The 26,467-nt window shown below is 40.4% G+C and overlaps 1 protein-coding gene across 8 annotated transcripts in view; it reads right to left on the reverse strand.

Annotated features, from left to right (window-relative positions):
* The window catches only part of gphnb (gephyrin b), a 432,935-nt gene that overhangs the window by 100,276 nt on the left and 306,192 nt on the right, over nt 1-26,467 (reverse strand). For all 8 annotated transcript variants that reach the window (XM_041214790.1, XM_041214785.1, XM_041214786.1 and 5 more), the window contains one exon: nt 14,481-14,523. In XM_041214790.1, the coding sequence (XP_041070724.1) occupies nt 14,481-14,523 (43 nt within the window). The remainder of the gene's footprint in view (nt 1-14,480; nt 14,524-26,467) is intronic.

Consider the following 26,467-nt stretch of genomic DNA (forward strand, 5'->3'; position numbering starts at 1 on the left):
TAGGCTGTAAAGAGTTTTGGAATGTCTTATGGCCATGAAGGCTGCTGTACCAATGCAAGTCTTCCTTCTTTACAGATTGGAAGAGGGAAAAGTAAACACTTGGCAGAACAGGATTGCTACATGTGAAGGATGGAACTGCACTATCTGAAGCAGAGAAGAAAATCTACTCCATATCTTCAACTTAATACGCCCCTAAAGCGTTCTCTGGGGAAGGTAATTACTATTTTGAGGACAGGAAGGCTATCAAACTGCATGGTCTTCCGGGCCTACATCTTATTTTCTGAACATCTGCATGTCAATATCGTGAGTTTACCAACACGATGCAGCTTTTTCTTTGAGACATGCGCATGGGAGGAAGTAATTTTCTTGTGGCGTGAGCGTCAACTTTCCCAGGAGAAAGTGATGCAGATTTCAGTTCACCTAAACTAGCAGGAAACTCTTTCTCTGGTAAACCACTTTACCGTGAGAAACAAATTGCTGTGGTTGTGATGGAAACATCTCTTAAGATTAAGTGGCAATAATTCCAGATTCCACCAGCTCCTCATTAAGTAACACTAAATACTGCTGATTTTAATCAGCAACAAGATTTCTGAAATTCATTTGTGCGATGTGTCCCTCCCTAACTGCCCTTGAGAAGGTGGTGGTGAGCTGCCTTCTTGAACCGCTGCAGTCCATGTGGTGTAGGTGCACGCACAGTGCTGTTAGGAAGGAATTTCCAGCCTTTTGACCCAGTGACAGTGAAGTAATGGTGATATAGTTCCAAGACAGGATGGTGTGTAACGTGGAGGGGAACTTGCAGATGGTGGTTTTTCCATGCTGCTGCTGTCCTTGTTCTTGTAGGTGATAGAGGTCGTGTGTTAGAAGGTGCTGTCGATGAGGGTCGGTGAGATACTGAGGTGCATTTTGTAATTGGAACACACTGCAGGCAAGGTACACAGGGGTGGTGAAGGAAGTGAATATTTAAGGCGGTGGATGAGGGGCCAGTCCAGTGGGCTGTTTTGTCCTGGATGGTGTTAAGCTTCTTGAATGTTGTTAAAGCTGTACTCATCCAGTTAAGTAGAGAGCATTCCATCACACTCCTGAATTCCCAACTTCTGCTCTTGTCGTCACTGTACTTACATGACTGATCCAGTTAAGTTTCTGCTCAATGGGACCCTCAGGATATTGATGGTGGGGGGTCTCAGCAATGGTAATGCCACTGAATGTCAAGGGAGATTGTTACATTCTCTCTAGTTGAGATTGTCATTGCCTGGCACTTGTGAGCCATCAATGTTACTTACCATTTATCAGCTCAAACCAGTGGATTGTCAATGTCTTGCTGCATGTAGGCACTTACTACTTCATTATATAAGGAGTTGCGAATGGAACTGAACACTGTGCAATCTTTAGCAAACATCCCTACCTCTGACCTTATGTTGGAGGGAAGGTCATTTATGAAGCAACTGAAGGTGGCTGACCCAGGACACTTGCCTGAGGTCCTCCTGCATCAATGACCTCTCTTTTCATACAGTTTAAATATGTTATTTCCCCTGACTTTGGTACTTTCTTGCAAATTGTCCTGATGAGTGCAAGATGAAAAGCTTTGACAGAAAAATGTCTCTTCTTTCAGCAATACTCAAGTTCTGTACTGCCAGACGACTATTTATTTTCCATTGTCTTCAATTTTACTCAAACTCCTTGACGCAACACTCAGTCAAACAATACCTTGATGTCAAGGGCAGTCACTCTCACCTCATGTTTTGAGTTCAGCTCTTTTGTCCATGTTTGTAAGGCTGGAGTGAGGTCAGGAGCTGAGTGGTCCCAGCAGAGCCCAAACTGTGCAGCAGTGAGCAGGCTATTGCTGAGTAAGTGCTGATTGAGAGCACTGTCGATGACACCTTCCATCACGTTGCTGATAATTGAAGTAGGCTGATGGAGCGATAATTGGCTGGATCAGATTTTCCTGCTTTCCTGTGTGACAGGACGTACTTAGGCAATTTTCCAAAATGTCGGGTAGGTGCAAGTCTTGCCGCTGATTGGAGATACTTGGCTCGTCCTGAAGTACAAATTCTTGGCATGACAGCGGGCATGTTGTTGGGGCTCATGACCTTTGCCTTATCCAATGCCTATCACATAGAGTGAATCAAATTGGCTGAAGACTGACATCTGCGATGATGGGAATTAATCATATAAATGCACCCATGTTAAATGAGTACTGTTTCCAAGCCACTGCTTAAACTTCAAGAAGCATGAGATGAATGCAGTCCAGTTCCCCCAAATCAGTTTACCATCAACTAATGGTGCAGCTCCGAAGTACTGCATCTAAATCTCCCCTAGCCTACGTATTGCAAGAAAAACCTGAAGATTTTAAATTGCGTTAGTTTGCCCGAGATTGCCTGCTCCTTTTCTATGTACTGGCCAATTCAATACTGAGTTCCCACCTTTGTGCATATTTTTATGGCTTAAAAACCTGGGTAGGATGGGGTGACATACCCTTTTTCTTAGTTGCTCTCTTATGTAACTAGAACACGGACATCAGTGATAACGCTGCTGCCAGTGAGAAGTCCCTACATAATGACCATAACAAGCTTAATGCTGCAGAGTTTTAAGTCCAATTCAGCAAAGATGACACAAACAGACACAACACCAAACATTCAAATAGCTAAAACTAAGGGAGCACACAAATGCTAATCTTGATAAGAGTGGTACAATTTCACATGTGGGCTTCAATAATTTTAAACTGCATTACAAGAGACACTTAAGAATAGAATTAACCATTACAAACTCAGCACCTCCAGGACAGCCAGTGCATTTTTACGTAACTGAAGAATTACCTTGCTGTTACAGAAACAACACCAACGAGAAGTTATTCTATTACTATTAATATCATAAAAAATTTTAAAAAGTTGGAAAATCCTTTACTACTCTGCCGTTTTCTTAAGCTTGCATATTTTTCTCTTAAACGTTCAATTATTGTTGATGTATATTGATGTATATTGAATTTGTTGCTTTAATTCAGAAAACCTACCGGATTTTCTGTGCCTTCTCATCCTCTGTCAATTTTTTGAACTAGGACCAAATACGATAAAATGTTTCTCTGATTGGCTGAGAAACAGCTCCAAAATCTGTTGTATTTTGCAGCCAATTAGGAGATGGATGATTGGAGTTTTAACCTGACTGCATGTTTATGGTGACAGGGCAAATTTTTCACCCATTTCTCATTATGACCCTGGAAGTGCAAATGCAGAGTGTTGAGCAAGGTCACTTACCTATGAGTAAGCAGACTTGCTGGAGCCAGTTATCTTGTTGGCGGCACTCCAAGGGTTAAGAGATTAACACCCATACAACACATTAATACCTCTTCCTGTCTGCAAATTCTAAACTAAACTCGAACTAAATTCAGAACTATGCCAGAAACCTAGTGTTTGCCTCAGACTGACAACGCAGCAGTGGTTAAGAAAGCTTACAATCCTTCCCTGAAAATGCTCTACTAAGTGACACATTTTACATTTGAATGCAGTGGGATGTGTACTTAACAATGGTCTCAGAATGCTTTTTATTCTTCTTTGACGAAGGTACAAAACAGGAAACTGCATTTCACGTTGACATCCCACTTTTGTCTAATTGCTTTTTAGTGGATCTGTACACAGCAGAGCAACACCTACTTTCCTAACATCTTAACTACGGTACCAGTCAGAATTCAGTAGCAAGCAATAATAACAATGCAGGACCAATTATTAATGAAAAAACGCTTCATACATATTCATTACCCAGTATAACCCTTTATACATATTCAATATGAAATTTGTCAACACTGGCACTGCTGCCTTTTTGTCACTGTTTGCTCGCGTTGTATCAAAACAAATTACTCACACTTACATTAATAAACGGAATACAGCCGACAGAAAGAAAAAGGTACAGCAAAGAAGCTTGACCTTTTTTGTGGTTAGTGACAGCATTACTGACTTATGGCATTAGGGGGCAGCATTAACAAGGGAAATCAAAGCCCAGCTGAAAAAGGCTCCCTTAATTTTCTCGGCCATTTACCATTAATCAATGCTAAGATGACCAGCACAATTCATTCATAGCATTCTTAATTGTTGCTCCCTGCTCTCATTTATAAAGCACTCAGATGTGGCACAATCATTACACTTTCTTTTCTAATGGGGAGCCTAAGAAAAGTCAAAGTTCTGGCAGAATGGGGTGTGAGGAGTTTTTATATCAACATGGTCAGAATTCATGAGCATCAAGAATGCCCCTATCATGCATATGGAATGTTGGAGGACAAGAAAGAATTTTTTTTCTCTCTTTCATGGATGCGGGTGTCACTGGCTGGGCCAGCATTTATTGTCCATCCCTAATTGTCCTTGAGAAGGTGGTGGTGAGCTGCCTTCTTGACCTGCTTTAGTCCATCGGCTGTAGGTATACCCAGAGTGCTGTAAGGAAGGGAATTCCAGGACTTTGATCCCAACAGAGAAGAAACAGTGAGGATGGTGAGTGGTTTGGAGGGGAACCTGCAGGTGGTGGTGTTCCCATGCATCTGCTGCCCTTGTCCTACTAGGTGTTTGAGGTTGCGAGTTTGGAAGGTGCTGTTAAAGGAGGCTTGAAAGGTTGCTGCTGTGGATCTTGCATATAGCTCACTCTGCTGCCTCCGGGCGGCGGCAGTGGAGGGAGTGAATGTTTCATTTGATGGAGGGGGAGCCGATCAAGTGGACAGCTTTGTCCTGGATGGTGTTGAGCTTCGAGTGTCGGTGGAGTCGTACTCACCCAGGCGAGTGGAGAGTATTCCATCACACTCCTGATTTGTGCCATGTAGATGGTGATGGGCTTTGGGGAGTCAGGAGGTGAGTTACACTCCTCAGGATTCCCAGCCTCTGACCTGCTCTTGTCGCCACAGTATTTATGTCAGTTGCACAATGAAATTGAGACCAAAGATGAGTGAATGATAAAAGGAGGTATAAGGTGACCAGGCCTCAGTTTCTTACTTTCATATTTAATTCACTTGACTCACTAGAGCATTAACTCATTTGAAATCTGACATACTTTGCTCCGGGTCAGGTTACTAATGCAGGACACTGCTTTATTTTTGTTTATAGTATTAAAATCAGTCACCCTACTAGGTACCTGCTGTCAAACTTCCATTGAAATACCATAATTCTGTAACACGAATATTCCAGCAAAGAACGCAATAATCGAAAGGTATCCAAATTAACTTCATACAATGTAATATTTAAAAGTAAAATAATTTGGTTTCTGATAAGATAGAAAGATGCCTCAGATGTCAAATATTTAAAACCTCTCTCTCATTGATATAGTGGTCCTAAATTTCCTTGATCATTTCGGTGTCAAAACACCGAATTCTGGTTGAGATGAGGAAAACCGTGATGGCTCCCTTCCTACCAAAATATCTGGCCTTTCTGGGGCATTGCCTGAATGTTCAGTGATAATGTCATAGGACATTTAACCCCGTTTCCACCCTTTGCAACACTGAGTTGGTGCACCTCTAATAGCCAGTGTTGTTCAGGCATATTTAAATGTTATAAAATCAAGTAGGGAACCTGCCCTTTTAAAAGAATTGGACAAGTTTCTTTTTTTGTTGCAATCTTTAGGTGCACATTTGGTCCACTTCTGATCCGACCAGGCCAGAGACCCTGCTGTCAGTTCCCTGAGGCCAGTATCCCAGTCTAAATGGCACAGGTGCCTGCCAATGCAAAGAGCCTACAGGGGGATATAGATAGGTTAAGTGAGTGGGCAAAAACTTGGCAGGTGGAATATAATGTAGGAAAATGTGAGGTTATGCATTTTGGCAGGAAGAATAGAGGAGCTGAACATTATATAAATGGAGAAAGACTGCAGAAAGCTATAGCATAGAGGGTTTTGGGAGTCCTCATGCATGAATCCCAAAAAGACAACATACAAGTTCAGCAGGTAATAGGGAAGGCAAATGGAATGTTGGCCTTTGTTTCAAAGGGAATGGGGTATAAAAATAGGGAAGTCTTGCTAAAACTATACAAGGCACTAGTTAGGCCACACCTAGGATACTATGAACAGTTTTGGTCCCCTTGTCTAAGGGGAGATATGCTGGCATTGGAGGCAGACAAGAGAAGATTCACTAGGCTGATTCTGGGTATGGAGGGATTTTCTTGTGAGGAGAGGTTGAGTAGCTTGGGCCTGTATTCATTGGAGTTTAGAAGAAGGAGAGACGAACTTATTGAAACATATAAGATATTTAGGGTGCTTGACAGGGTAGATGCTGAGAGGTTGTTTCCCCTTGTGGGAGAGTCTAGGACCAGAGGGCATAATCTCAGAGTAAGGGGTCACCCATGTAAGACAGAGATGAGGAGGAATTTCTTCTCTCAGAGGGTAGTGAATCTTTACTGCAGAAAGCTGTAAAGGCTGGGTCATTAAGTATATTCAAGGCGGAGATAGACAAATTTTTAATCAGTAATGAAATCAAGGGTTATGGGAAAAAGGCAGGAAAGTGGAGTTGAGGGTTATCAGATCAGCCATGATCTTATTGAATGGCAGACCAGACTCGATGGGACGAATGACCTACTTCTGCTCCTATGTCTTATGGTCTTAACGTTATGCAAATGCCCCTGAACTAGGAATCTGCGAAGGGCTCAGGAAACATTCCCCAGAAATTCATCAACCCTCACTGGTCTTCCTCCACATCATCTCCATCAAATCTCCCTCTCCCCACGAGTGGATCTAATTGCCCCTTGAACACCTATTGTCTGTTTCAATGCCCTGCCTATGTAACTTATTTCGCTTATCTAATTATTCTTTTGGTGTTAAAGTTCTGCCTGATGTGGGACGAGAAGATATCAAAACAAAAAGCAATAAAGGGAGTTCTCCTCAGATTTAGATAATATTTTGACAATCAGAAAAGCATTTGCCTTTAAAACTAAGAATTGTGACACCACTAACTTTCTGTTAGGAACCACAATCCTCATCATGGACTTGCCCAATTGCTCTGCTCTCAGACCTACTGCAAATCAATCACATTTATTTGACCTGCTTTTTTTAAAAAAAAAAATCTCTTTTTATCTGGAACAAAGCTGACAATGTCTGTCTTCATGTTCACAAACACGAGGAGCAGGAGCAGCTCTGCTGAGGTGAAGGGGAGGCAGCTCATTGGTGAGCATGAGCCTGATGCTGAAATGAATGTTAACAAAGCAACATCATATACTTGACACAGTAAACTTCTGGGTATCTCCAGCACAGGCCATAGCAAGCTGGAAGGGACTTACAATATTGTTTCAACAGGAAAATACAAGACTTAAAAATTAGCCAAGCTGATTGATTCTAAAAATATATGTATCTTGGAAAACGGTAAGTGTGTTTTACAAATCTGAAGTGAAATGACTAAACTGTTTTTAATTAGATTTGACTTGAGTCTTTAGTAGTTAAGTGATCTGATTACAGCCCACAAGCAACAGTATAGTATACCGAGACAGTTTTGCAAATTTCAACAGCAATCAAGTAACTCGTAAAAGCAAAACTGCAGGTGCTAGAAACGTGAAATAAAATCCAAAAATGCTGGAAATACTCAGCAGGCCAGGCAGCATCTGTGGCAGCACCTCTCCACAGATGCTGGCTGACCTGCCAAGCATTTCCAGCATTTTCTGTTTTTACTTAATTAACATTTGGTCCCTTCTTTAAATGCAAGGCCCTTCATCAACTAATCTCATCTTGGCCCAGTATATATAGATTTTGTAATTATTACTGTGCATTTCTAAAAGAGTACTTCTATACAGTCATTAGGATTTAATTCATGGATGTACAGACAAACTCTTGGCATGTTTATTTTATTTTTAAAAGAGCACTGGGAAGCTGATGACCAAAATCAGTAAACGAGGTGAAAACTCAATGTTATTTAGATACAATTTAGTGATTTTCACCACATTAACAAATGCTTGTACAGTTTCCAACAGACTGACATTAGTAAGGTAACAGAGTTTCATGATAGGAAGTCACTTAATCAGGCTTGGCAAAATCACAATTAATGATTTTTCCAAATGATTAATTCAGTATTTATGGGCAAAAGTACAGACACTCACAATGCTTTTCGCAGGGGTTTGTTTTTTTTTTATATGTTTTGGAATAGTTGAAATTTGTAGTCTAAATCTGGAGCGCCAGTAAATAGATGTGGCTTTTCCATTCCTTCAACCACCAGAACCGCAAACAATAAAATTATCTAACAGAATTTTTAACAAAAAGAAAGCCCTGAATTATTTAAACGTACTAATTTGGTATGATTCTATTTTTTTTTTGGGCAGCTATTACTTCCGAATCAATTTTGGTAAGAAGCTGATCAAGCAAAACAAAATAGTCTTTGACGAAATCAAGTTAAAAGATGTACCATCAGAAATAATAATGCTGTTAGAATAAACTTCCTACGAAAGGAATGCAGAGAAACACAGTAAAATGTCCCTTTGTTTTTGCAATGTAGTATTGATTTAAAGGCTTATAGTTGTCCAATTTAAATTTCAACAGCCCATTCTTCTCACCACACTATAGTGGAAGCCTGAGCATGGCCAAAGTGAATATTCAAAATATAATACACTTTTCCATTGATTATAGACCAGTTACTCTCACTGCCACTGAAGCCCATAGACCACCATGCCAGCAAGTATGTTTGTCAAGATATACTGACTACTTAGACAGAATTTTATATGAGCTACAGCACAGAAATAGGGCATTCAGACCAACAAGCCCGTGCCGAGCCTCCTCCCACTCTTAATTACTTCCTTCCACCCTGACTCTATATCTCTTTGATCTCTTCTCCCTTGTGTATGCACTAAATTGCCCCTTAAATATATCAATGCTGTCTGCCTTAACTGCTTTATGTTGTAGCAAGTTCCACAATCTCGTTGCACCTCTCTCTATTTATCCATGGCATCTCATTCTTGGCTAGCTGTTCTTATTTCTTACTGAAATATATTTCTCCTGAACTCTATTGCTCTCCCCATCCAATACCCACTGCTGTCAATATTTTTTCCCAGTTTACCTTCTTTAACAATGTCCTCACTTCCTTAGTTATCTTTTCCCTCCAGTCTATTATCTTGCTATTTGTACTATCAGTATCTCTCTCTATCATTATCTTAAAGTTTATTCTAAATGCCCAGGTTTTCATGAAAACATAACTGTGTCTAAACAATGCATGACGTTATTATTGCACCAATTAACCAGGAACTTCTGGTGTGGAAGCGTTACCATGTGAATTGCAGATTGTTACAGTTTGTTGGATTTCTGCAGCTTGGCTGTTAGTTTCACAAAAATGGGCTTCTTGTCTTTAATCACCCTGTGGTTTTCATGAAGTTGGTCCATCGCCAAGGGTGCTTTGGTATCCCCATCACTGACTGCATTAGCTGAGTCCTGAAGGTCACAAATGCAAGACTAGGCTCACAGCAGGCTGTGAGAGAACCAGCATAAGGGAAAAATGCACTTCACCTTACCCTCACCAATAAATCTGTCCATGACAGTACTGGCAGAAGTGACCACTGCACAGTTCTTGTGGAGACAAAGTACTGTCTTCACACTGAGGACATGTTGTGTGACACTAGCGCTGTGCTAAATGGGATAAACTCAGAACACATCTAGCAGCTCAGAACTGGACATCATGTGGTGATCTGAGCCATCAGCAGCAGCGCAGCTGTTTACCTTCACAAACTGTAAACCCATGACTTGGCATGTTCATCACTCTGCCAGTACCATCAAGCCAAAGGCCCAACCCTGGTTCAATGACTAATGTAGAAGAGGAACAGCACCAGGTGTACCTAAAAATGAGGTGCTAACCTGACGAAGCTACAACATGGGAGACAGCTTGCTACCGACTCAGTTAAGCAATCCCACAATCAACAAATCAGATCAAAGTTCTACAGTCTTGCCACAATCAGTTGTGAATGTTGGTGAACAATTAGACAACTAACAATGATGATAGAGTCCAGCGTGTGAGTACAAAAGACAAGGCTGAAGCATTTACAACCACCTTCAGCCAGAAATGCTGAGGGATGATCCATCTCAGCCTCCTCCTGAGTTCTCCAGAAACTAGTCTTCAACCAATTAGATTCACTCCATATGATATAAAGAAGCAGCTAAATGCACTGGATTCTGCAAAGGCTATAAACTCTTACAACTCCCAGCTGTAGCAATTAAGACTTAGGTCTGTAACAAGCCATGACTCTAGCCAAACTGTTCCAGTGCACTTACAACACTAGCATCCACCTGACAAAGTAGAAAATCACTCACAAAAAGCAGGACAAATCCAATCTGGCTAATTAATGCCCCACCAGCCTACTCTCCATCATCAGCCAAGTGATGAAAAGTGTCATCAACAGTGCTATCAAGGGCACTTACTCAACAATAACCTGCTCACTGATGCTTAGTTTCAATTCTGCCAGAACCATTCAGCTCCAGAAATCATTGCAGCCTTGGTCCAAGCACGGACAAATGAGCTGAATTCAGGAGGATAAGTGAGACTAATTGCCCTGACTACAAGGCAGCATGTGCTGAGTGCACCTTCCAGGAGCTCTAGTAAAATTTAAGTTAATGGGAATCAGTGGGAAGGCCCTCCACTGGCTGGAGTACAAAGGAAGATATTTGCTGTTTTTGGAAGCTAATATTCTAGGCCCAGGATGTCACTGCAGGAGTTCCTCAGGGTAGTGTCCTAGGCCATGTCATCTTCAGCTGCTTCATCAAAGGCCTTCCCTCCATCATTAGGCCAGAAGTGTGGATGTTTGCTGATGATTGTACAGTGCTCAGTTCCATTTGCAACTCCGCAGATAATGAAGCATTCCACGTCTACATGCAGCAAGACCTAGACAACTTTCAGGCTTAAACTGATAAGTGGCAAGTAACATTCATGCCATACAAATGCCAGGCAATGACCATCTCCAACAAGGGAGAATCTAACCACTTCCCCTTGATATTCAGCAGTATTATTATTGCTGAATCCCCTACCATCCACATCCTGCAGGTTACCAATGACCAGAAACTTAACTGTTAGACAAGTCTCATAAATACCATGGCTATAAAAGGAGGTCAGAGGCTAGGTATTCTGTGACAAGTGACTCACCCAGTGAACCCTCAAAGCCTGCCTACCATCCAAAAGGCACAAGTCACGAGTGCGATGGAACACTCTCCAAGTGCCTGGATGAATGCAGCTCCAACAACACACAAGAAGTTTGACACCATCCAGGACAAGACAGCCCACATGACTGCCACCCCATCTACCACCTTAAACATTCAGTCCTCCACCGCAGGCTCACTGTGACTGCAGTGTATACCATTTACAAGATGCACTGCAGCAACTCGTCAAGGCTCCTTCAACATCACCTTCCAAACCTGCGACCTCTACTTCCTAGAAGGACAAGTAGCAGAAGGCGCATGGTAACAGTCCCCCTTCATATCACACACTTGGGACTATATTGCCATTCCTCCATTGTTGCTGTTCATTGTTGAACTTCCTCCTTAACAGCACAAGGAATTACCTTGACCACATGGAGTGCAGTCGTTCACGTAGATGGGTCAGCACCACCCTCCCAAGAGCAACTGGGGATGGGCAATAAATGCTGGCTTTGCCAGCGAGGCACACATCCCATGAATGAAATAAAACAAAATCTTACACATTAATCGTCCATTATACTCACGAAAGTTAAGTCTAGTAATTAACAGTGTAAGTATCCTTATAATATATTAATTGTTCTTGATGACCAGTCAGCCTTTCTCTCCCAGCAAGTGAACAATTAAGTGTGTGGGATCTTACTCCTTCAGGTTGAGAATCGTGTTACAAATTTTAAAAATATCAAGTTTTAAACTAATGCATTGTCATTTCACTTCTTTTCTGTCTCTTAATCAAATTATTACTTTCCTCTCTATTTCTTTTTCTGCACCTTATTTGACTCCTTCTCACCCTTCCTCTGCTTATTTCCACAATCCATCAATTGCATTTGTTCATGAGATACCACAAATCGCAGTGTGAAAGTTGAATCAGCATATAAGATGACCCAATTTTTCCAGCCCCAAGAGTGACATTTTTGCCTATATACATGGCATATAAGTTGACCCCTGCTTTTCAACCATGACATGCTATGTTTGCATTCGTAGTCAGCTTTAATTTTTCTGCCCACAAATGCATGGTGCCTGATAACTGGGTGCTAAGGGGTCAAGCAGACAATACAGGCTGTGTTGCGAAGATGCGTGAGAGTCTAAGACACGGCCACTCTTTGTATCGGATACTGATGACATTTCAAAATGGGAACCACTGATCAATGGTTCCCTTTTATACTCGGCGTACAAGTTGATCCCTGTTTTTGGAGGGATTTTTCAAGGCTTGCAAGGTCAACACTTACACTGACATCTATGATATACTGTTTGTTCACAAAGGTCCCAGATGCCCTCCCCCCATTTCCAGTGTGTACTTCCAGCATCTTTGTTATTTTTAATAAATTTATTTTTAACCTGAATGCGCACAAGCAAATGCAACTAACAGCACATGCTACAAGGTGCCCTGCTCAAGCGAAATATGGGCCATCGTGATTACTCCTCTGTAGGTGCTCTCCCATGGCTACTTATTGGTTCCTTTCCACTTGTGGCTACCTGAACTCCTTTTGGATTCCCCTGAACTAGAAGCTGGTAATCAGCAAATTGCAAGTTTATCAAGAGGCCAGTTTGAGCCTCTCAGTGGATAAGAGTCACCAAACTGAACTTGGCTTCCCCTTGGCTTCTTAAAACATGCTAAGGTATGAACTGGATAGCAAAATTAGGACGAGGCCTTGTTTCCTATACTTGGGAGTGGAGACATAGGTTTTCAAGCATTTGAAATGTTTTTCATTATATCATATAACATCCATCTACCACCTTTTAAAATATTAATAAAAATTTGAATGAATGTTCTGGAGCACCAATAACTGAAAATCCATATTGGCAAGCTATCCTTTCTGGATTCCCAACAAGCTAACTGATCCTTCAGTTTTTGTTCAGGCTGAATGTCATATTGGAAGGTCAAGAGATGGGAAAGAGCGAGAAAGGGGAAGAAAAATTGAAGAAAATGATACAGGAGAAGAAGGACAGAGGAGTGAAAGAAGGAGGGGAAAGGCAGAGCAAGAGGGAGGAAAAGAGTGGGGAAAGTAGGAAGTGTGGTACGGGAAGAGAGATAAAAGTTGAAGGGAAAACAGAGAGGAGAAGACAGAAGAAAGTGAAAAATGAGAGAGAGGGAAGGAGGCAGAGAGAGGGGGGAAGGTGGCAGAGAGAGAGAGGAGAGGGGCACAGGGGGAGAGAGGGAGCGAGAGAGGCAGAGGGAGAGGGAGAGGGAGAGAGAGAGAGAGTCAGAGGAGAGATGGAGGAGGCCAGAGCGGCAGAGAGCGGGGAAAAGGTGGCAGAGAGATAGAAAAGAGGGAGGCACAGAGAGAGGGGGAGGCAGAGAGAGAGAGAGGGGGGAGGCACAGAGAGAGAGAGAGGGGGGCGAAGGCAGAGAGAGAAGAGGGAAGCAGAAAGAGGGAGGCAAAGAGAGAGGGGGAGGCAGAGGGAAAGTGAGGGGGAGGGGAAGGCAGGGCGAGAGAGGGGGAGGCAGAGAGAGAGGGGGAGGCAGAAGTGCAGGGCTGCCTGAGAGAACAGAAAAGAAAGCAAAAGGACAGTGAGAGTGAGAAAAAGAAAAAGATCAAGGGAGGTACGGAATCATTGAATGGTTACAGCACAGAAGGAGGCCATTCAACCTACTGTGTCCTTGCTGGCTCTCTGTAAGAGCAACTCACCTAGTCCCACTTCCCCAACCTTTTCCCTGTAGCCCTGCAAAATTTCCTCTTCAGATAATGATCTAATTCTCTGTTTGAAAGCCATGGTTGAATCTGCCTCCAGCACACTCTCAGGCAGCGAATTCTGGATCCTAACCACTCACTGCGTGAAAAAAGGATTTCCTCATGTTGATGTTGCTTCTCTTGCAAATCACCTTAAATTGGTTCTTGATCCTCCCACCAGTGGGAATAGTTTCTCCCTATGTTTACTTTATTCAGATCCCTTGTGATTTTAGAAAATAGAACAATTAGAGGAGGGAAAAAAAACAAAGGTAGCTCTGCTGGTGCCATGCAGATGAAGGCAGTTCGCATTTCTATGCATTTTGCCTTATTTGTGCTGATGCAGCCATGTTGTGTGATTGTTCATGATTACTGTTAGGATCACTCTTCTATACGAGTAAAGCAAGGACATTCTCCACGGCAATGCCTCAACCAATCAGAGTCAACTTGTCAACCAATCAGCACCCTTTTATCATGCAGTATAGATTGTTGCTCCCTTTGAAATTTGGCATTCTTGTGTCTGTCCTGATGAGTGCAAGATGAAAAGCTTCAACAGCATGTCTCTTTTTTTTAGCAATACTCAAAAATCAAAATACTTCTATTTAGACAGATACCTAATGTCAAAGAAATGCTGCCTTATGGCTGAATGTTTTTAATACTCTTATCAAATATTGTGTGGTGATCAAAAATTAGATAAGTACTTACTGGCTCTCAGGATATTTTCCTTGCTGCTGCATCGTGACTGGACCTGCAAAGAGAACGGACATTATTTTTAAAGTCGATATTGTGTACAGGTAGGTGCAAACGTACAGACATGCAGTGAGTTGTACAGAATAATCATGATGAACAAAGCTGGATCACCACGATGAAATGACGTTTGTGCGAGGATGCTACAATGGGGAAGCTTATGATTCCTCGTCCTAGAATATTAAAATGCAAATGCGTGAAATCTGGAAAACCCATCAAAATGGAGGCAAAAGTTATTAGACAGAACATCATAGCTCAAAGAAAAGTTGCATCAGATCCGCTAAGCATAAATAGCCATGAAAACTGCATGAAGGAAGAAAGGTTTGTCAGAAATGAACGTGGCATGTTGCAATAAAACTAATCCATGTAGAAGGGCTTGTGTGTGCTGGAGCTAGCAATACTCTTTAGAAATAAACACATACGTGTACACACGCACACACATACACACACACACACACAGACACAAAACAACAAGGATTACACCATATATGAATTAGGAGGCTCTAAATGTGAAAATGATAATTGAAAGATTCTAAGACAAATGTTAAAGGCGTAGACTAGTGGACAGTGTTAAGGTGGGAAGAACAGACAGTCAAGAATCTTCACATAGATAGAATAGCAAGGAGCTCGAACTCATAGCGCAAAGCAAAGTTTGCGAATGGTAGAAGTTCCTTTGATCAGTAATAGTTACTCGCGAGTTGTATCCTCTATGCCTTCTGAGTTCATCTTTAAGCCCTTCCAACCTATGGTGGAGCTAATGCGTAAACAAAAACAAAAGATTTATAATGAACAGAGAAGCTTAGAAATCTAATAAGTTTCTTTAAGAAATGAAATACGTAAACAAAAGAACTAATGAGAGGTTTATTATAGGTTTGGCCTTTTACAGTTTTCAAACACACTTGCTACTAACACACGAGAAAACATGCAAATTGTGGAACCACCAGCATTAACCCACACACAAGACTGGGAAAACAGGCAGGAAGTGCTTGCTGATTCCAGCAAAAAAAGGGCCGTAAAGCACAGAAATGAAATTAAAAGAACGTAAAACAAGTATCAGTTTTGCTGCATGCTACGTTCCCTGCTATAATCCTACATTGTTATATTTTTGCACAATGATAATTTCTTTTTAATTAAATAAACATGAACATGCCTAGTCCCACAGACCAGCGTCCCTCTCACTTTCTTTAGATGGGCGGCTTTTTACTTTTGCACAGCCCCTAACTTCTGACCCCTCAGTGTAAAGTAATTGACAGATCTGCACAGTACTTTCTGCGCAGGTTGGAATGAATCAAAGCTGAAGTCTCCTTCAAAAAATAACAATAAGAAGCCTTTAGGAGCATGGTTGGGATTGACCGAGTTGCCAGAACTATACATTTTTGAAAGGCTAAAATCATACTATGGAAGATTCTTTCACTTACATGAAAACAAGAATAAAGAATAAAGAATGCTGACATTGAATGAAAAATGAATGCCATTGAATTGCTTTGTAATCTGGTGTTGCTATCGAGCTAGGGTGGGATGGATGGACGTCCGCACAACTGGTTCACAAGACAAAGAAAGCATAAGCTTAATAATGCACTGATGGTGAAGACTGATGTACTGAATTTGCAACTTTTTTGTTTACCCTTCCATTTATCTGTCAGTGCTACCCTTGACAGCATTATTTAGTGCACCCACCCGTGTGCTTGATAATGAAAATCAAAGAAGAAACTTAGGCAAGAGAAGATTAATGGCGTTAAGAAAAACAACGGAAGTGCAATATAAAGGTAGTGAGACATGAAAAGTGAAAATGGAGAAAAATGTACAGTTCATCTCAAATACTAGAGCAACATCTGTCTCAATTTATTTGTTTAGATATGATGCTATGTTGAGTGTATATTTATATCCCTGACTTCACCAGTATATTCACCCTCAGTTAACAGTCATCTGTATCAGTACTATTAATATAGACTGAACAATGCTTTTCAGATCACACCACTGTCATATTAGTTGAGGTGGCACCAGCATCAGGCTGCTCGGACTGGTGAGAGTGCAAAGTATTGTATGCTAATTAAGCCACAACCTTGATCAGTTCAAAGTTAAACTTTGAACAACAGTAACAATGTCTGACCTATTCTTATTTGGGGTGGACAGAGAAGGGGGTAAATCTGTGACTTTAGTTACAAGCGTTCCTAAATAAAGATCGGGCTTCTTTTGCATTCCTTTGTCCTGTATGTCCACACACATGTACATTCACAAAAATAGCAAAGCAATAAAGAGAAAAATGTAGTTTCAAAATGCACCATTAAATGTTTTCTTCAGCTATGACTGTATGCATGATTATATCGTTTCCTATTTTTTCACTGTGTGCCTGCTTCTCTTTGCTGCCTGTACATCTTTATTTACCTAAGTTATTGTTGAAGACCTTCCACATGTAAATATTTGCTATTGGTTCGTACATCAAATGGGCATAACTTTAGAGGAATGCCAGGTTTTTGCAAAGGTTGGTTTATTCAGAAGCTGAGCAGATGAATGCCCAGATACCATACTGCAACTGGGCTTACCGCTTGCTTTAAATGCATGTGGCATATGTTAGCTCCTGTTAAATATGGCAAAAGCCATATCCACCTGAAACAGAGCAGGAGGAACCTGAATTCAGTCAGAACAAAATGGTGCCCCAGCTGACTACTTCAATATTAATTTATCTCAAAAAGAGGTGTAACTAATCCAACTAATGTCAAGTTAGTTCAGAGATCCAACTGCAGCAGTATAATTAATTCTGATTTGTCAAAATTTGAAAGGATTGTTAATTTATATGAATTAGCAGGTACCAAAGGTGATTGAACCTATGGAGGCTGCTAATATTTTAAATAATTATTATATTCACTCTCTAAATGATGGATGGTATAATAACAGAAGAATTTCTGGAGACATGACGATTTTAATTAAATGCATTTTATACAGTAAGATTGGATCAGGCAAAAAAAAAGCACCAATTTAAGTTTCAAATGGCAAAAACAAAACACATTCCTTCTCACCTTCTCAAAAATATGGTGGCAGTTTTAATGTAAAACATACTTCAAGGAAATCACTAATTTTACCAAGTATGTAAAAATTGCATTTCACTTGTAACACAGAAAGGGATAATTTGGCCCAACTGCTCTGAGCCAGCATTCATGCTCCACACAAGCCTCCTCTCACACTATTTAACATTAAACCATCTGCATAACTTTCCACTCCTTTCTCCCTCATGTACTTAACTAGCTTCCCCTTAAAAGGCATCTGTCACATTCACCCGAAGTGCTGCCTGTGGTAACAAATTCCACATTCTGACCACTCTCTGCATGAAGAGGTTTCTCCTGGATTCTTTACAGGATTTATTAGATGATCATAGAATCATAAACGGTTACAGCACAGGGGGAGGCTACTTGGCCCATCATGGCAGTGCCTGCGCTATGCAAGAGCAATTCACCTAGTGCCACTCCCCTGCTTTTCCGCACAGCTCTGCCAATTTTTCCTTTTCAGGTAATGATTCAATCCCCTTTTAAAAGCCATGTTTGAACCTGCCTCCACCACACTCTCAGGCAGTGCATTCCACTTCATAACCATTTGCTGCACTAAAATGCTTTTCCTCATGCTTCTTTTGTTGATCACCTTAAATTGGCGTCCTCTGGTTCTTGATTCTTCTACCAATTGGAATAGTTTCTCCCTACTGATCCTGCAGGCTATCAAATACAGTTGGCTCACATTGCTGAAAATCAACAATCTACCTCCATTCTGCTTTTATTTAAAGCCATCCCTGAGATTACTGGTACTTACAAGTGGTTGCAGCCTGCCTGTTCCATGTACTTCTCAATGGGAAGATTTGCTACAAATTCTATTGGGTGCTGTGTTGGTGCCTTTGCCACAACCATCTAGCTTTCTAAAAATTAATTCGATGAGGAATGATCCAGCCACATTAATCCACTTAATCACAAAAACATTACCAAGACTTAATAAAACTCAAGAACAGTCAATGAGTTCAGCATTTCTCCATAAAAGTTAAGTGACATTTTTTGTTAATGTTGTGGTGAAAGACTAATTGTTACAGATATTTCACAGAACTAATAAAATGGACAGGAAGCAGGTGAGAAATTGTCATTTTACTTTATGGGCCTGGCTTTGAATTCACACAGACTGATGGCATTCACGTCTCCTTTCTGTCAGTTGTGTGCTTCAATGTGAAATGGAGGACCTGATCAGTGCTTGGGGTGGGAATACTCCAGCAGAATGCCACAGTTTTGAGGTAGCCATCATCCTTGGCGTCCAGCAACTCTTTGCACTAGCTTCATTCCCCTCTTTTCTGTTTGCACGTGCTATTCATCCCAAATATGTATTTTAATTATTTGATTTCGCTCATTATGCATTCTATGGTCTCATGTCATTATCAGTTTTTATCTATTTCCTGATTCCACATAAACTACTTTACAGGTGTTTGCATGTGCATGTGCATATACATACTTTATGAGACTGGCTGATTTCAATAGTTTCAATTTTGCCACTTAGATCAAGAGAAATTCGTTCTACTTTCCGCTTTGACGTTTGGGGACATGCAGAAACCAGTGGAGCTGCTCTGTGTGGACATATACCTGTAATGGGGATAGATCTGCCTTCGCTGCAAAAGTGGGAACATGACTTAGGCCAACTCTGTGCTGAAGCTGTGCAGAAATACCCTGACTGAGAAGATCTGGTCATGAGAATTACTGCTGCCAAGACATGTTCCAGATTTGACTCAGCTTGGTTGTGTGCGAATCAAAATTCTCAGGTGAACACTATTGGAGCTAAAGTACCGATTGCATATGCTGGACAATAGAAACTGCACTAAAATGAGCTATGTCTGACAATTTTATACCAGAATTGCAAGCTTTGCCGAAAGAAAAAGATCGAAGACTATCAATTAAGTGGTGGTAGTGTAGATGTGTGTTACGTCAAGACACTGGTGAAATACATTTACCTGTATTGTGTCGTGTGTGTAAAGAATTTCATACTAAAATTAGTGCATCTGGCTCAAATTGCTGCCACACCTGTAGTCAGTCACTGATTTCCATTGGGTAACATTTGTCTAAAGACAGCTGGTTATAGAACACTGGTGCTTTCATATCATGTGTTCCGTCCACTGTAAGCCCAAAATTTCATCGGGATCCTAGGTATCTCATAGGAACCTGATCTGCATGAACTGTTGAGGGGTCAGCCTGCGACGCCCAATATGAAGGACCCCACTGAGCTAGTGAAGGGCTGGATGTCATGGGGACAGAGTGATAAGTGGTGCACTGTGATTTTCAGTATGTTGCCATCCCATTCTCACTCAGTGGAAGGGATGAAAACCTGTGGTTCTTGCTTGCCGTAATTAAATAAGACCATTCTTTGAGGCAAGATATTCAGGGCCATTTCTTGCAGCTCCCTGCGCCCTGGACCAGCCTGGGTTTGCAGGGTAAGCAATCCACGCCAGGACCTTAACCAATGCTGCTCTCAGATTGGTCATAATGTAGGTGCACAAGAATGGTTCTTTTCCTATTTTCCCACCACACAAAATACTTGGCCTCTGCTTGTCCCTTCACACCACAATGTGTTAGTCCGTGACATTGTGGCACATGGTGGGCATGAACTGTCCTACCACAATATGAAACAGCATATTAACAGGGTAGATATTCTGATTGGTTCAATTTATGCATGAATATTTCAAGATTAAAAATAGCTCACAAAAGGATGCAGTATGCATATGAGAAGCATTAATATGTGAAATTTGCCATTTGGAAGATGTGCCTTTTTATCTCCTCTTAGCATTAAAAGTGCTGCATGGCATGAAGGACCTATCATCATTAACAAGTAGCAGAATGAAAACTGCTAGAGTTCACGACATTTAACTATTTAAAGCAATTCAGGCACAACTGAAGTTGACATCAGAATAATTTCAAGGCATTTAGACAGTTTTGACATCTGATTTCACATAAACATGAACATCAGTAAAAGGGACTCATGAGCAAAAAATTAAATACCAACAACCTGATCTTCAACATCTTCTCATCTGCAATTGTCAGCAGTTTTGATAGCCTGAACCGTGTAGTATTGAAATTATGTTCTTATTCATTTCATTTGCGTGGAGTTTTGTAATAATTCGGAGCAAAGTCAAGAAGAATTGAGCCAACATCACATCCAATGTGGTTCGCATTTAGCTTCAATTGCATACAATCTTAATGATCTGGCAAGCATAAGTTCCCAATTCAGCAACTGTTCCCAAAGGGTATTAAGGCACACACATGCTGCTTTACAACCATTTTAATTAAGGAAGGCTGAATGTTACGCACATAGATTAAGAATAGATGAGTAGGAGCAAGAGGCTACCCATGTAAAGCACTTTATTTCTTAGGTGATCCAAAGCAAGTTTTAAAGCTTTGCTTTCGTTGACAAAAGTACGTGTTGGGAAGGCTATCTTCAGTTCATCATTGTAGGTTGGGATGCTGAAAGGGAAGCCAATTGTACTCACAGTGGGTGAGGGAGGTAAGGGAACACTGGGGCTGCATACCTGTCCAACTGAAAAGGAAACGATAAAAACAAAAAACTGCGGATGCTGGAAATCCAAAACAAAAACAGAATTACCTGGAAAAACTCAGCAGGTCTGGCAGCATCGGCGGAGAAGAAAAGAGTTGACGTTTCGAGTCCTCATGACCGTTCTGTTGAAGGGTCATGAGGACTTGAAACGTCAACTCTTTTCTTCTCCGTCGATGCTGCCAGACCTGCTGAGTTTTTCCAGGTAATTCTGTTTTTGTTTTGAAAAGGAAACGATCTTGTTCAAGAAGCCCGTGCAGAAAACAACAGTTGAAACATGATACTTCGGAAAACATCCTAGTTGTATTGTGAAATTTCCATGAAGCATGGCAGCAATAAAAGACATTAAAAAGTCAAAACAATGCAGCATTACAGATGGTGAAGCAGTTGGCAATTAATCTGAATTAGAGATGGATATGATCAAGTGGATAATACTGGTGGTACAGTAAAATCAAAAAGCTGCCAATTAAATTCCAAAGCTCTACAGCATATGATGAAAGCATACAATTCTGGACTGTGAACTATGCTCTATTTTTAATAGACTCAGGACGTAAACTAATTATACGATGATCTGGTCTCACCCATCATAGTGAAAACCAACTTCTAACCACCAGCGTGTAAAATAAGCCCAAGCTGGGAGTCATCCTGAAGCAAGAATCGAAGTCAAGTGTGAGGAATGTCAAAAATTTGCTTTGAAAGTCCTATCTACAAATCTCCGACAATGCATAAGGGAGATTGCCAAGGACATCAGCTTCAGTCATGCAGGCTCTCTGAATCTCTGAAAATGAGGTTGGGATTTGAAGCAACAAAGCTGTCTGCCATTCAGTGGAGATGTGAAGCAGTGTTCTTGGCTTTTAAAAACTTGCACAAGTTCTTCAACTACTCTCTTCCTCTGTTCAAAAGCATTTTAGAAATTGCAAATTCATGCAATGCAGAAGGTACTTTTTAAGTGATGTAGCTCAAATCAATTCCATTGACAAATTGTCAGGAAAATATTTTCCATGCTGCCCATAATCATATAATGTTAATTATTGAATTTCCATCATAAAATGCAATTCATTTCAATATAAGTAATTTCATTGGCCGCAACATGCATTAATTGTGGCAAAAGCTATAATTGATCTCCTCGGCTTTTAATTCCCCCAAAGTGTAAATTTCCTTTAAAATCCAACCCCTGACATTATAAATGCTTGTTGCAGAACTAGACAAGGCTCTGGTGCCATCTACTGGGTAGGAAGCTTTGGGACCAGGTGGCATCAAAACCAAAATGTTACTTTTATTTACACCAAAAGCAAGGCAACTTCTACCTGGCATTATTAAAATCTGCCACCTCTGGCACTGCAGCAGGGCTGTTCCCCCTTGACCGCAACTTCTACCAGGCAGGAATTAGGCCTGACTACAGGCCCCCAATTAGTTTACATGGACTGTGTATTTACTGTGAACACTAAAGTATAAGATAGCTTTTGTAACTTGTGTTATCCTTACAAATCTGTTTTCATCTGTAAAAGTATTGTTGTGGGTGAAGAAGTATTGTAATATAGTTCATTTTTTTTGTTTAAAATGTTTTATGCTTTTGTTAGAATTTCATGAGCTGACTCCTGTGACTCTGTTCAGTAGCCCCTCTCTACATATCTAAACAAACAAATAAAAGTTAGGATCTATCAGGCTGGGCTCCAACCCAGAATCAGGCTTGTCCAGTGGTAACCTCAGCTGGGGATCATAACGTTGCAAACAATAGTGTTAAGCTAATAGTACTTACTTTGTTTAATTCTTTTTGATATACAATAATGTTTGGTTTTGTTTCAAAATGTGAAATCTTGTGGCGTAGTTCTGTTGGCTAATTGCTGGGTATTTAGAGTCCTTCTTTAAACATTAACGGTCCCTAACAGGATCGTAACACTATATTGAATATTTCTTTTGGGAGTTCATGGTTAGAGGTCCTTAGGCAAATTATTGTGAACCTCACCTTATCTCTGTTTTTAAATTTTTTCATGGGATGTGGGCTGGCTCGGCCAGCATTTATTGCCCAGCCCTAATTATGCTCGAGGTAGTGGTGATGGTGAGTTGCCTTCTTGAACTGTTGTAGTCCATGTGGTGTCGGTACACCCACAGTGCAGTTAAGAAGGGAGTTCCAGGATTTTGACCCAGCAACAGTGAAGGAACAGCGATATTGTTCCAAATTGGGATGGTGTGTGGCTTGGAGGGGAACTTGCAGGTGCTGGTTTTCCCAGCATTTGCTGCCCTTGTCCTTCTACATGGTAGAGGTCATGGGCTTGGAAGATGCTGTCGAAGGAGACTTGGTGAGTTGCTTGGCAAAACAATGCCATCCTCATGGGACATTAGCTGGGAGACCAGCATCATCATCTTCCACCTCTCACTACCACATTCCTGTTCATTTTTGGCCATTTTTTTTTATCCCAAATATACTTTAGATGTACTGCTGATTAAATATATTTCAAGTTATGAAGGGCATAAGTTAATTTAAATGATTTACTGTGATGAAAGGTTCAAATTCCAGAGGACATGAGTTAAAGATTAGGTAGCAAGGAAGTAAATCAGATGGAAATTTTTCCCCCAGCTACAAGGGTAAGTCTTTGAAACAGAACATAAAAGGTGTTCAAGATACAATTAGACACAGTTCTGGAGATGGAAGGGATTGAATGAAATAATGAGGTGGGAAAAAATAAAAATACTGGTAATCTGAAATATAAGTTAAAAATACTGAAAATATATAGATCAGTCAACATCTGAAAACACAAGAAATGTTTTGGGTGCAGCCCTTTTGTCAAAACAATCTCTGATGAAGTGTCTGATCAAGGGTGTACAGCTCAAACATTAATTTGATTTTTTTCTCTCTTCAGGTGCTGACAACATGTTGCCAGAGTTTCCTACTTTTATTTCAGCTTGTAGTGGGGTTGATCAAAAAGGCACTAGCTCGTTAGGTGTAATCGACTTTTCCTGTTTAAAAAAGTCCTGTTTAATTTGCGCTGTAAGGGCAAAAACTATCTACTGTGAGGTTTAGAAGATAAAATGACAGGTAGTCAAGAAAGGACAATACAATCTTCATTATTTTTTACCGATTGGTGTGAATGAACAACAGAGCTGGCAATTTATCAGATTGCAATTTCAATTAATGGCTGACCTTCTTCACTTGGTGGAAGCTTAAAGAGCAGATTTAAGCAAGTACAACAATGCCTATTAGTGTATTAGTAGGCCTTATACATTGAAATGATAGTACTTACGAAAGGAAGTGGAGAATAAACATATTCCATGATTTACATAGGAGTTCCTTATTCTGTGCTTCAACATTTTGAAGTTGGAAAGTCTACACATTTGGACTTGAGTCTTGAATGATCGAGAGTTCTGATGGTTCAGGACGTATGGATGATTTTCTAAATAAATTCAACTTCAGAATCTGCTAGGATTCCAGAGAGCAGTATGTTATGACAACTTCTACCATCAAGGTCAATTTGTTCAGCCAAGTATTGACACTGGCACTTTCACTTGCTATTGGTTGGTTAGAAAACTCACATCTGACTGTAGGTGTTTGTAGTAAAGAGCCAAATCTTGTAGGACTGTAAATTCTCAGTGAATAATTTTACTTCATAACAAGGTAAGAATGTTTCAAAAGGGAAAATGACCATGTGGGCCACATTTTCTCAAGGGGACATTGTACACTTTTCATTGTCTTAATCCATGTCTTCGTTGATTTCCCAGAGAAAGGCCACTGAACTCAAGTAAAATTTCTTCCACATTCAGTGGTTCGTGAATTGTATTGTACTTTATCCTTTACCTTTTTTTGAAATAGAATCAATGTAGACAGAAAATGCTCAACTACATCATGGTCTTCTTAGACTGTGATTTGCAGCTGTGATATGGCAAGAGGAATTATATACACCTGCAAAATTATAATCCAATGTAGTCCAAAAACGATGACAGAAGTCATTTACATGAAATCAATATTAGCATTTTAATGCATCTCTGACATTGACCATTTGTCTCTGAACAAGCTACAACGAACCTTGGAAGAACTTAAAGCTGCCTATTGAGTATGATAAATGCAGTGAAAAGTCTCTACACTACTTTCCCTCAGCAGTGAAATCTCTTCCCTCACATAGTCTGAGAAGGGGCATCTTGAATGATTGGTGTGTAACGTTGTCAGATTTCAAAATAGTATTTGAAAGGGAAAAAAAAGAGAATTTTTCTGTGGTCTGAGGCAATGCTTTTTCATTTTTTGGCATTGCTTTATGAACAGCAGGATCAGAAATAAGGTGGAAGTAATAAATCCAATGGAGAGAAAACATACATTTTTGAATAGCAGGAATTGCATTTTTTTTAGAGATCTTATGCGAGTTTAAGTATTTCTAGAGAAGCACAGTAACATATGATTGAGAACATGTAACCTATTTCAACATGTATATGTGCATGATAAAGTTGATAACTTGGTTTCAAAATTGAGAAATCTGGATACAAGGGCTGTGGAAACTCAGACATTGAGCATGTTGAAGGCAGGAATTGATAGATTTTTGGATATTAATGACATCAAGGGGCATGAGGATAGTGTGAAAAATGGAGTGAGAGGTAGGTGATCAGTCATGATCTGTTTGAATGATGGGGCAGACTCGATGAGCCGAATGGCCTACTTCTGCTCCTATTTTCTCTGTTCCTAAGTTATCATCGAGGCTGAAGAAGTGTTCAATTTTGAATTGGATCACGAAGCATAGCAATAATTAAAAGGAGATATGGTGCCTTTTGAGAAAGGGGAAAGAAAAATACCAGTAGGTCTTCTACTTTCGATTCCATTTCATTTAACCAAAAAAGCAGCATAGTTCCAGGTATGAAAATGCTTGCAGTTACCAACAATTTCATGATGTTAACAACAGTCGTCATTATCCTATTGGCATATACTCACCTTGAAGGAAAATACCTCTAAGGAAAACACCTCTGAGTTAAACTGAATAAAGGTATTATCTAACTTTTAAAAATTTTATGAAATTTTGAAATGTTAGATCGCACCACACAGGTAGAAAGGCTGCTTGTAAACTTATAAAAGGTATAACACTTTAATTTTGCTCACATATGATTCCACTTTATTCAAGAATGGAATTAAGACTGGGAATTCAACAAACTAAAGCTGTGCATCTAAAAGACATAATGCTCCCTTTGAACAATGAGAAACTTGAATTTCCTGTGAATCTGAAATGTGCTGCCCTTTTCCCCCACCGCTACTACTTTTGTTATTAATACTTTTCTTCCTACAGAGGATTATAGGAATTTTTCAATTACAAAAAGAATGTGCTGAAAACAGATTGGGTGCACGAACGAAAATAAGCACCTTAATTTGATATGGTACAAAGTAACCATCCGATATAAATAAGCCA

This window comes from Carcharodon carcharias, chromosome 20, assembly GCF_017639515.1.
Source record: "Carcharodon carcharias isolate sCarCar2 chromosome 20, sCarCar2.pri, whole genome shotgun sequence".
Taxonomy (NCBI): domain Eukaryota; kingdom Metazoa; phylum Chordata; class Chondrichthyes; order Lamniformes; family Lamnidae; genus Carcharodon; species Carcharodon carcharias.